At 41.7% G+C, this 12,260-nt stretch overlaps 1 protein-coding gene across 15 annotated transcripts in view; it reads right to left on the minus strand.

The window, feature by feature from the left end:
• Window positions 1-1,003: 1,003 nt before the first annotated feature.
• Window positions 1,004-12,260, minus strand: part of LTBP1 (latent transforming growth factor beta binding protein 1) — a 392,301-nt gene continuing 381,044 nt past the window's right edge. For all 15 annotated transcript variants that reach the window (XM_072770568.1, XM_072770565.1, XM_072770566.1 and 12 more), the window contains 3 exons: window positions 7,339-7,461; window positions 3,202-3,351; window positions 1,004-2,019 (listed from right to left, as the gene is read on the minus strand). In XM_072770568.1, coding sequence (XP_072626669.1) covers window positions 1,838-2,019; window positions 3,202-3,351; window positions 7,339-7,461 — 455 coding nt within the window. In that variant the 3' untranslated portion in view covers window positions 1,004-1,837. The remainder of the gene's footprint in view (window positions 2,020-3,201; window positions 3,352-7,338; window positions 7,462-12,260) is intronic.

Below are 12,260 nucleotides of genomic sequence, written 5' to 3' on the forward strand. Positions count from 1 at the left end.
TTTCCATTTGCCACACACAGTAACATATTCACAGGCTCCAGGGATGAGGATACAGACATCTTTGACATCCCATTACTCTTCTTATGACGGGTATTAAAAACCTAAATCCTGTATTTCAGGAAAAATTTTTAAAAAAATATTTTATTTATTCATGAGAGACACAGAGAGAGAGAGGCAGGGACACAGTCAAGAGAGAGAAGCAGGCCCCATGCAGAGAGCCCGAAGTGGGACTCGATCCCAGGTCTCCAGGATCATGCCCTGAGCTGAAGGCGGTGCTAAACCACTGAGCCACCGGAGTTACCCTCAGGAAAATGTTAAATGAGATTTTGCTGGGTATCCCTATACAAAGTTTCATTGTTTTTCTTTAAACTCAGATGTTTTACGCAGTAAAAAAAATGGATTCTGAAACTCATTTTAACAATTGCTTAACTATAGCTGGGCATTAAACAGTGACTAGAACCCCGAAAGCTGTTTTCACTGTTCCTGTGATATCTGTGATCTGTATCTGTATCCTGTTTGCCAGGGCTGCTATAACAAAGTACCACAGATTGGGTGGCTTAAACAACAAATTCATTTTCTCTTAATTCTGGAGGTAAGAAGTTTGAGATCAAGGTACTGCAGGGTTGATTTCTTCTGAGGCCTCTTTCCTTGGCTTGGAGATGGTGATTTTCTCCCTGAATCTTCAAATGGCCTTTCTTCTGTGTTTGTCCCCATCCCATCTCCTCTTCTTAGAAGGACATCAGTCATATGGGGTTAGGGCCCACCCCAAAGACCCCATTTAATCTTAATTACCTCTTTAAAGACCCAGTCTACAACTACAGTCACATTTGTAGGATGTCAACATAAGATTTTTGGGGGCGGACATGATTCAGTCCCTAACACTACCTAATAAATTTAATAATTCACCTGCAAAAGACTTTACTAGAGAACCATTTGCAAAACTAAACGGGGGAGGGATACAACGTGTACACAGATACTCATTGACAGTTACTCTCAGGTAGAATTTTTTTTCTAAAAAAATGGTGATTTATTTTGCTTTAACATACAATGGTAAATACGTTGGGATCATCAAGTTTTCAAAAAATTTTGCTGGGCTTCCTTTACACATTACAATACTAATTAATGTAAGCTCATTAATTCTTCCATTTCAACATAGGAAAGGATCCAATTGATGCCTACTAGCAGCTTGGCTAAGAATGGACATTAAAATCAGACAACACACTGTAAATAGAAAGTACTTTCCTCCAAATGCGTATAAAAGTTTTGAAACAAAAATCACTGCCTGCTCCACAGGACAGACAGTTTGGATTTTAAAAATGCTCCAGACCAGGAAAACATAACCCTGTGTAACAATACTTATAATACAGTTTAACAATATTTTATCAAAGACTTGTGCACTTGAGAATGAAAGAACAAATCTGAAGAAAAACAGTAGCCAAGGAACTGCACAACCAAAAAATGAAAATTATATAAAATATTTCCACCACTATTTAAATGCCAAATTTAATCAAGCAATAGTAAAAAAACAAAAACAAAACAAAAACATCATAATACAACCTTCTGTTTAAAATAACAGCACTGTTCCGCCTCTTTTCCACTGAATTTTACATATGAACAGACTATATATACTGGTTTTTCAGAGAAATGTCCATTTGGTCTGTCACACCAGGCAGGCTCACACCGGATCCTCTCGTCTTCCTTCCGAGGACACACAGCTCCGTGATGTTTCCGTATTTCTGACATTCTAGGCTAGGTGCAATGTCTCAAGTATAATACATTTCTCTCTTTTCCTTTACACAGTGCAGAGTATATGGGCTTAGGTTATGTAGATTCTCTTTTACTCCAGGTCACCGTCTTTTTCTAAATTCAAGGCGGTATTCAATGGAGTGCAGTAGTTGGGCTTGTCAGAAGGTACATAGCCAGGCAGACATACACACTTGTAGGAGCCTTCGGTATTGATGCACTTGGCATTCTTGCAGAGAGACATCCGATTGTTCAACTCATCACATTCGTTTACATCTGCAATAAGCCAAACCACGCAGGTAAACAAGGTCTCGTATCACTCCAAGAGGAAATGTAACCTACAGCTTACCTAAGGCATCAAGGCATCATCTGGCTGGAACATACCTTGGCAGTTCTCTGCTCTCCCCCCAGAAAACTGGAGAGTCTTTCTCACTATTATTTGTCGCAATTACTTGCAAGATAAATACGACTTTGTAGACCTGAGAGGTTCCAGAATTTTCTTCCCTGTTATTTAAAACACCATGAACATTTGGCCAGCTTGACATTTTAGAGTCAAAACTCAAGAAAGCTGGAAGAATTTTCCTACTTCTAAATTCCCTTCTGCAGGTACAGAAAAACTATTAAGATTTGTAGACAGGAATACACTGTAGTAAGAACCAAACAAGTGAGCAGAGCCCTCGAGGCAGCCTCTGTAAAGGCTCAAGTTACCTTCTTAGATTTCTTTCCACAGGAAAGAAATACACTCGAAACACCTGTAATAACCCAGGTTTACCTATTTTCCAGACCCACCACCGATGGAGACAAACAAAACTCAAGTGGGGAAGGGGGTTGCTGCTGGAGGGGGGAGGAGAGCCATAGAGAAAGGGAAGACCTATAATTCAAGGGTCAGGCTCTAGAAGGTGGCATGGATCACATGAGGAAGAATAAATGTACACTTATCAGTCTTTCAAAAACAGAAGGGATGGCAATATGAGAGACAGAGAGGGAGAGGGAATTTTAGGAAGAATGTTGTCTAAAATGATTACCATGACAGTTACATTTTTTCCAGATGTCTACACTCCCTTATGCTGGTGTCAGGTATTGGGAGAAAATATTACTTGCTGCAGAGTCAAAAGCTGAAGTTAGAAGAGTCAAACTAATTATCTAGAACATTCTGACATTTTTTCCCAATATACCACTGTATGAATTCTTCAATGAGGTATCAGTGTTCTTTTAAATTGTGGTAAAATATACAAAACATAAAACTGGCCATTTTAACCACTTTTAAGTGGATAGTGCAGTGGCATTAAGTATATTCACACTGTTGTGCAACCATCACCATCGTCCACCTCCAGAACTTGTCTCATCTTCCCAAACCAAAACTGCAGACCTATCTTAAATGCACTCGATTATATGAGATCTGGCCACAGGGGATCTTAGGACAAGAATAATTTGCCATGGAACCCACATCATCCTTACCAACACAGGTCATCTTGGCCATGTCCAAGTGATAGCCATCGAAGCAGTCACAGGTGTAGCCTTCCTGCACCCTCACACAGCGCCCATTCTCACACCCATTCAGGATGCCACATTCTTCAGCCTGCAACTCCTCAAAACTATTTAAAAAACCTGAAAAGGAAACACCAGGAGCCAGGTTAGAAATCTGCAGTCTCTGGGCACTTGGGTGACCTCATCAGTGGGGTGGCCAGCTCTTGATTTTAGCTCAGGTCATGATCACAGGGTCAAGGAATCCAACCCTGCCTCGGGTTCCATGCTCGGCAGGGAGTCTGCTTGAAGATTCTCTCCCTCCCTCTTCCCCTCTCCCTGCTTGCCCTCTCTCTCTCAAATAAAATAAATAAATCTCTTTTTTTAAGAAAGGAATTTGCAGCTTCTTACACCATCTTTTAAAACTATATTTTTATTAAGGTTATGGTTCATCATATATATCTATTTTAGACACCTGTTTCAGATGCCTTAAAGTTAGCAGTAATATTTCATGCTGAATAGATCTGTATACAACATTAAGCATAAGATATTAAAAACTTTATACGTGTTCTACATTAATAGCCACACATCTTGAATTCTGATGTCCTATATTAAAATCACACACACACACACACAAAATAAAAATAAAATCACACACACAAAAAATGATGAAGTATTAAAAAAAATGATGAAGTATGGTTTTTGGTCTTGCCCTTATTAATAGAAGTGCTTATCTAAAATCCCAAATTTCCTGAGTTCTCAGTAGGGCAAATGGCAGTACAACTTTCAGGATGGAACCAATGAAAGTCACAATCACAGTTCAGCAGACATTTGTTCAGAAGATCCATGAGAACTTCAGGCGGTGGTTTTTCACTTGGAGTTCCCCAAAAAGCAGTGAAAAGTCAAGCTGGCCTTGCCTTGTAAAGTCTGTTTGTTTGCCTAGCTTTGGAATGAGTCTTACAAAAGGGCTGTCAGGAGATCAAAGGATAAAGACAGTAAAAGGGACTCTGAAACATCCTGATAAATGAGAAAAGTACATCATACTTTTGTTGAGAAAGCCAAAAATCTTTTTTTTTTTTTTTTTTTTTAGGGAAACAAAGAATTTTTTGTTTGGCTCTTTTTATAGCTTAGATATCTTTAAACGGATTTAGAGATACAGTGTAGTAATATAAAAACAGGCATCAAGAGCATTTTGGCTCTCTTTCTGGAGAGAGAAGTTGTAAATATAAACCCAGGGTGACACAAACACAGTGTTAATGTGGACTCTCACCTCCCCTCATCCCCATTTCTGAATCTCATCGTGTTTCAGCCTTAAAAAAGTTTTTTTTTTCCAAAATATGGCCTTAACTCTCTATCTGGCCTCTGAAGTAATTCTCCAGTGGAACTGCAGGGGGCAGCAAAATATCATTGCTTATGCAGGGCTATAAGGTGTAATTCAAGTGATTTTAAAAATTAACACATCCATGACAGGCCCTTTTAAAAATTTTGAAGGGGAGAAAAAAAAAATACCAGCCATCAAGAATATGTCATCAGGTCCCCAAAGCCAGTTTGAGAAATACTTAAGAAAATAAAGTCTTAATCTATGAAAATATTTTCAAATTCCAGGTACTCTGGCAAAATCATTTTGACTTTATAACTACTAAAAATTTTTATTATTAGAGAAATTAAAACATGAAACTAAATTTTGAAAACTCCTATACACACGCATCAAGGAGACTCTCAAAAATACTTCTAGAGGAGTAGGCAAAGTATAGCCTCTGCTCCAAAGGTGGCTGGCTGCCTTTGGTAAATAAAGTTTTCCTGAAACACAGATATACGCATTCATTGACATGCTGTCCATGGCTGCTTTCCTGATATCCTAGTAGAAGAGTAGATGCAACAGAGACCACGCCTGCAAAGCCTAAAAATTTTACTCTCTAGTCCTTAAGAGATAAAGCTGATTTCTGCTCTCGGAGGTTCTATTTTATTATTATTATTATTATTATTGATTGATTGATTGATTCATGAGAGACACAGAGAGGCAGAAGGAGCAACAGGCTTCCTGTTGGGAGCCTGATGCGGGACTCAATTCCAGCACCCTGGGATCAGGACTTGAACCAAAGACAGACATGCTCAACCACTGAGCCACCTAGGCACCCTGGAGATTCTACTTTAAATTACTGCCTTGCCTTAACTGATACCCTCAGCTATCAGTTCAACTTTCTTAAATAACCAGAAGTCAGGAGATAAGAAGTGTCAGCCTTCCCTTTATGTTAACTCTCTACCCAATACGGTCATTTCTTTAGCAGGGCCAGAAAGTCCTTACTCCTTTCTGGGAAGGAGGAGCTATTTCTCAGAACTTGTAGTAAGTTTAAAGGCCACTGACACAGTCAAAGCTCAAGGTCTAAGAACTGCATCTCAGCTTTCTATGTTGCTAAATAGGAAATGGATGTGGCACCAACATGTTTATTTCTTAACATTTGTAGTGAATTCAAAGAGTTTTAAAGCAACGTCAGCATTAAAAAAAAGTACACAAGCCAGAACATTTCACTATGAAAATTCCTGGAATCTGGACTCTGTCTAAATGATAGAGGCTGCACATGGAAGCTACAGGATGGTGTCATAATTGCATATAGATTTAACCTGTTATTTCAGATTTATGGGACAGGCAAGCTGGGCTTTCTTTCAACCTTAATATTCCTCCTTCCTTTTCATTTTTTTAAAGGTAAATTGTTCTTTGACCTGTAATATATTCATAGGTCAGTACAGAAATTCTAAGTGCACAGTCTTATACCTGTCAGTGTATTTATTTAGTGTACCTGTCATTTATTTGTCATGAAGTAGTGCGTGGCTGTATGTTGTTGATTAAAATAAATAATCCAAGTTATTAGAAGTCAAGATAGTTGTTACCCTTGGGTCAGGGGCCTGGCTGGGAAAGGGCTTTCGGGGCCTTCTGGATGCTGGTAATGTTCTACACCTGTGTGTAGGTGTGTGTTAATCAACTTGGCTGGATGGATACCATGCTGTTTTCATGTAGAACTTGAAGCGCTCTTAATTCTGAATAATCGATATATGCATCCATCAAAAAACAAAAGGAAGGCAGGGGAAAGAAAGAGAAGGGAAGGGAAAAAGTAAACACTCTTTGACTCAGAATTGAAGTAGCTCCAAGTGTGGCCACAACGCTTGGGTTGCTCCTTGGGAACCATGCCGTGGTAGTTTGCTTTGTTCATGTATAACAGGAGCCAAAGAAAGAAGAGTTTCAGCGTAGTCTGTCATTCAGCATGTCTCCAAAGTCCTAATTCCAGCTCCCTGGCTTCAAGGGATTCCCTGCCTTGAAAATCTGGTGCAGCTTTGCACACTTCCAGAAAGGCCCATTGGGAAGATGCAGAGGAGGCAGCTGGAATCCGCATTTCCCCATCCCCACTCATGAAATGAGGCAACCTGTGCTTTACCAATACTGCATTTTGAATTTGAAAAGCTATGGCTTCCCCCCAGAGAAACCTTTAGCTCCTATGGCTTCCTTATTGAGGACACTCCCGTTAACCGTCAGACATTTTTTTCCTAAATGGGATCCGGGTTCACACGGCCACGCTCTACTTCTACAGAAGAAATTCTGCCCACAAATCCAGGAGGAGTCAGCCTGCCATCCTTTCTTAATAAATCCCCTCACCAGGATTCTAACAATTTCTGATCAGAAGAGCAATTTTTTGACCTTCCATCTAAAATACCTGTAAAGATCAACTTGGCACAGTTCACATGTCATTTCTTGTGTGAAAAAAGATGGCAATTATAATCAGGCTTTCAAGAAAACCTTGACCCTTAAGACTACCATGTAATGAGTCAAGAAATGATTTCGTAAAGGTTATTAGAAGATAATTTTTTTTCCTTTAAAGAAAGTAAACATAAGAGCATCCCCACCAGCTTGCCAATAATTTGATCCAATATTTCCCAAACTCAAGCATGCACAAGGCTTATGCAGCAGGTGAGTAACACTGACTGTTGGGTCTTACCCCAGAGTTTCCAATTTAGCAGGTCTAGAGTGGGCCCCAAAAGCTGAGGTTTCTGACAAATTCCCAGGAGCTACTTTTTGCGAATCATTGACTAACCTTTAACCATAATTTATTTTCAACATAATTGAAAAATGGTGCTTACGGTCCTGAATAAAGTAGGGATCAGCTTCTGGAGCATACTGTTCGCTGAAGTCGACCAAAGCATCCCGTCCATATGGCCGCCGGCGTCCCGTGACAGGGATATTACACAGCTGGGCATAGTCGTCTAAGAAGGAAAGGACAACAACGTGAGACATCATCGCTGTTTGCTGGCACCCACATGCACCCACTCACCACTTGGTGCACCGTGAACGGGCCTGGGCCCTGTCCACCACATGCCCCCGACTCCTCCACACACGCACCAATGATCCTAGAACTCATCTCCATATTCTTTGTGGGAGCTGTGTTCAACCCCACACAATGAAATGCTATCTAGCGTAACTAAGATTCTACACTGAACATAAAAAATAGTAGCTGAGCGGTGGGGAGAATGTATTCCAAGAGAGTAAGGAACTGGAAAAAAAAAAAAAAAAAAAAGAGCCAGCATTGCGTGCTGCAGGCCTTCTGGAAGAACGATTTTACCTGAAACCAGCAGGTGGTATCATTTTAAGGGTATAGTCATTCTTACAGAGGTACATCTTCACTCAAGAGAGACAGAAAAGATGTTATCTCTGGTGATCCAGAAATGACACAACCAAGCAACGATGCCAGCAGGTACCCTTCTAACAGCAACTATTACAATTCTATATGCAAGGCCTGGTCTGTATGAATAGGGTATATTACGGTAACGACGAGGATGGTCATAAAGGGGTAGTAACAGCAGTAGTAATAATAGTAGCTAACAGTCGTATGATGCTTGCTCTATGCCAAGTACTGTTCGAAGCACTTACTACATATTAATGCCCTAAAACGCCCACAACACCCTATGAAGAAATACTATTATCAATCAACTCTGTTTTACCGATGAGGAAGCAGGAACAGTGGTTAAGTGACAGTTGGCATATGGTGTTGGCAAATTCGAACTCAGTAATGAAGGTCCAGTGAGCACACTGAATATTCTCTTACAACTATTTCAGCTCCTTTGAAATCCCTGCCTTTACCTCCTCCACACCCTAGATTGTTCTTCTGCAGTTACCACTTTCCAGATGGCCTATTCTAAGCTGGGTCAGCCCCACAGCCACCTTTGTCTAAACTCTCCTGTAGTCCCCCTTCATGACCCGGCCAGCACAGCAGATCTTGGTTTTCCATATGTCCCAGGGCTACTGAGCTTTCAAGGCAGTTCCTGGTCCTAGGGTCTTGCTTGAGTTTCAGAGCAGAGTTATGTAGCAGGTCTAGAGAAGCAAGCTTTAGAAGGGGGGGATTCGCATTCTGAATACATGCTGTAGGAAATATGGTGCCCAAGGGTTTATCTAGCAGATGGTGAAAATCCTGGGGCTCCTTCCAGAACCGGGGATGCCAGTCTGGAGGCCCTAGGACCAGCTGGACACACTCAGGACAGCCGCCCAAGGCAACAGCCACACTTGGCTGGATTGCAGTTTATGGGGGTTTCCCTCTATTCTGTTTCCTCCTGTGACACATGAAACTAAAGCAAAGCACTAGGGCAAGAGTGTGACACTTACAAGAGTCAAAGGAGTAAGTGGGTGTGTGCAGAGCACATGTGTACGCCCATACACTCACACAATGCCTTCCTAGAATTGCAAAAAGGAAGCATAAGGCCAGAAAAGACCCTGAGTAGGTAGGATGATGGCTGCCCCTTCCTCAACTTCTCCTTGTGTGGAAGCATTTCAGGAACAACATACAGACCTCAGATACCCCAACACTTGTGCACAAAACCATTTCATAAGAAATATTAATTTCATTAAGGAAACAGCTGAACCTACCTCGACTCCTGCCCCCTACCCCCGCCAAAAAAATCCACACATAATTGAAAGCAAAGAGAATGCAAATGGTTGTCAATTCTGCTTCAAGTTTGAAAAAGAATTAAGGATTTCCCTGTGAGAGCAAGATTGCTGAAATGTTTACAAGTTTCAAGAGCTGAGGTCATTTTCTCTCCTTTTTTCTATATATTCATTGTACATCTGAAAGGGAGACTGTTCAATATTTTATATCCAAGCAACGGTTGTGAACAAGAGGTAGATATTAAAAATAAAGTCATGCTCTTATTTTGGAAAACAAAATCCAGAGATAGCTGAGCATGGTCCTACCCAACATCTGCCCAGTGGGGAAGCCTCGATGAGACTCTAGGTCCTGGGGTTGTGGACTGACACAGGGCCGATCGGGGCTGTCTGGCCCTTGGGCTTGGTCTTCCCCTAGATCATCACCCCTTCCACCATGAAATGAGCTGGTCCCTACCCTCCAAGTTCTCATCACCTAGCACTGCAAAAGAAATGGTTCAAATGTGAGAGGAAGAGGAGAACAGCTTCTGAGAAAAGGTGGCATGTGGCCTGAAATGAAGATGAGTAGGATTTACTTTGCTGGAAAAGGTCTTTTGGATTTAAAGAGCTTGCCCAGGGGAGCCCCAGTGGCTCAGCGGTTTAGCGCCACCTGCAGCCCAGGGCGTGATCCTGGAGACCCTGGATCGAGTCCCACATCAGGCTCCCTGCATGGAGCCTGCTTCTCCCTCTGCCTGTGTCTCTGCCTCTCTCTCTCTCTCTCTCTCTCTGTGTCTCTATGAATAAATAAATAAAATCTTTAAAAAAAAAAAAAAGAGCTTGCCCAAAGGCAACAGGAAAGCTAGCTATAAGTTGTGTTTGGGGATCACCCAGTGGTTCCTAAGGAAGGCTTCTAAATTGGACCCAGGCTGATAAAAGGGAACAGAGGAGAGAAATGCAGGTGGCGCCCCAGGGACCTGCTGTATTTTCTTTCCCCTCCTTTCCTCCTCAGCCATGCATTTTTTAGATTCTAGAACTTACTGTCTTTTGCTGCTTTACCTTCTCTTACATATTAAACATTCAAAATTTCAAAACAATTTTGGTCCATTATCAAAGCATGATTTCTGCATTAAATGTACACTTCTTGTATTTCTGGATGTGTTACATTTCCATCATCACTGGGACATGCATTTTGAGTTATTTTTCTGGGAGCACGGATGGGCCTCCTCTAATCCATCCATGCTGCTGCCCCTCCTGTCATGCACATCTGCTCTCATTCTTGGCCAGGGTCAAGGGTAAAGTGAGCCTGGGGTAATGGAAGGAACACGGGCTCTTCTGGAGGCTGAAGCTGGGCTCATGTCCTGATTGGACCACTCTACTTTCCAGCTTAGCAGTTTGGGGCAGGCCTCAGTTTCCATCTCTCTCACATGCGGGTTATCTCATTTGCCTACCTCTGCGTTACTGATGTATGAAAAAGAGATACGGTTATGGAACTGTTCATAAATTTTTAATCACCAAGAAAATGGAGGTGCCAATTTATCTCATAGGTAAAAATCACTAAGACGCTATTGAACATGTGCAAATAAGGATTTTCAAAGACAGTCAAAGAATAAGTTTCAGTGTTAGCAAAACATAAAGGTGATTGTCCGTGGGCAAAGAAGTATATAGTAAATGAAGAGCAATGAAGCATACTCTCTAGATGTTTTTAAATATTCTTTCAAGGTTATTTGGAATTTTATATATATGGAGGGAAACTCTTGCTCAGTAAACACAGGAAGATGTCTTCATAGACCCTGCCTCAAACAACCAGGGACAAAATCATTTACTGCCTTGATGAATTTAATTACTTGGTGAGGCAGTGAGAGTAACAGCACATTTTAACACTAGATCAACAAAACTCAAAGTAGAAGCAGGACTGACATTCACCAACTCTTAGTATATGCCTGAATTCTTTAGAGATGTCTCAGGTACACAGGCTTCTCATCACCTTCCAGGGGAGCAACGGGATATCACAGAATTTTCTGAGTCCTCAGCAAGGCATCCTCTTCAGGAACTGGGCATGTGCATATTTCTAGCACCTGCTGGGCCTTTGTGCACCCCAAGCCACAACTAGAGCCCATTTTAGCTCAGAGGTGCATGACCTTGGTTATCCTTCCCTCCAGCTTGGGGACACAGTGAATTGTGGTCGGCAGAGGGTGCAGAACTCAGGAAAACCAGATCCCTGAACTATTTCCACAATTTCCCATGTGAGCACATGAGACTCCATTCCATGTAGCTCAACACGTGGGGATGAACACATACCGTCCCTTCTCCAAAACAACCTTTACTTAATCACATCAACAATGACTAAGTGCCTAGTTGCCTGGGGACTGCTGCAAAGGAATAGTTTTGCTTAGCAAAGCCTATACTTTATGAGGCAAATACCATTTCTGAGCCACCATACAATGTGTTCATCCAGGATCTCGCCCCACACGAATGTGAAATGAACAGGAAATGGAAATATTCACACCTCAAAGCCTCCCCCCTCAACACATTCTCCACTTCCCCAAGGACAAATGCTAAGCTCTTGATCAAAGCTATGAAAGACACACATGGGATGGTGTGGGACACCGTCACTAAGTGGTCTAAACAAGATCCAGGCCATTGATCACACTCCTTTCCCTGGCATGTCAGATTCATATGACAGATGGGCCTGCTTTGATTTTAATTTTAAATTGAAAAAATAAAACCTTAAAAATTACCCCCTGGAGCCACTGGGTCTGGGGCCTCTGCTGTCAGCAGCAGTGGGAAGCACATTACTACATCCTGGCAGGAAATCTCCCTTCCTGATGACAGACACATCTGCAGGGCTGGTCTGGACAGTCACATGTCACTATGCCACTCTGGCATGTGAGGAAACTGGGAGGTGAAGTTTTAGTCCTGCGACAGATTAAATTCAGCTGCTTTGAGAAATGAAGATGAGGCTGCATTTCACTGTTCTCACATCGAGGCTGAAAACTCACGGCTCTAAACTTTGAAGCGCATTATTTTCAAATGCAGGAGACACAAGGACCAATTCTTAGGCATTAAGAAAAATGGGCCTCATTTTGCTCACATTTCTAGACCAGGTGTTTTTCTTAGAGTCTTCTACACACATGATTGATTGGTGATGGTA

The sequence above is a fragment of the Canis lupus genome, chromosome 12, assembly GCF_048164855.1.
Source record: "Canis lupus baileyi chromosome 12, mCanLup2.hap1, whole genome shotgun sequence".
In the NCBI taxonomy this organism is placed as follows: Eukaryota; Metazoa; Chordata; class Mammalia; order Carnivora; family Canidae; genus Canis; species Canis lupus.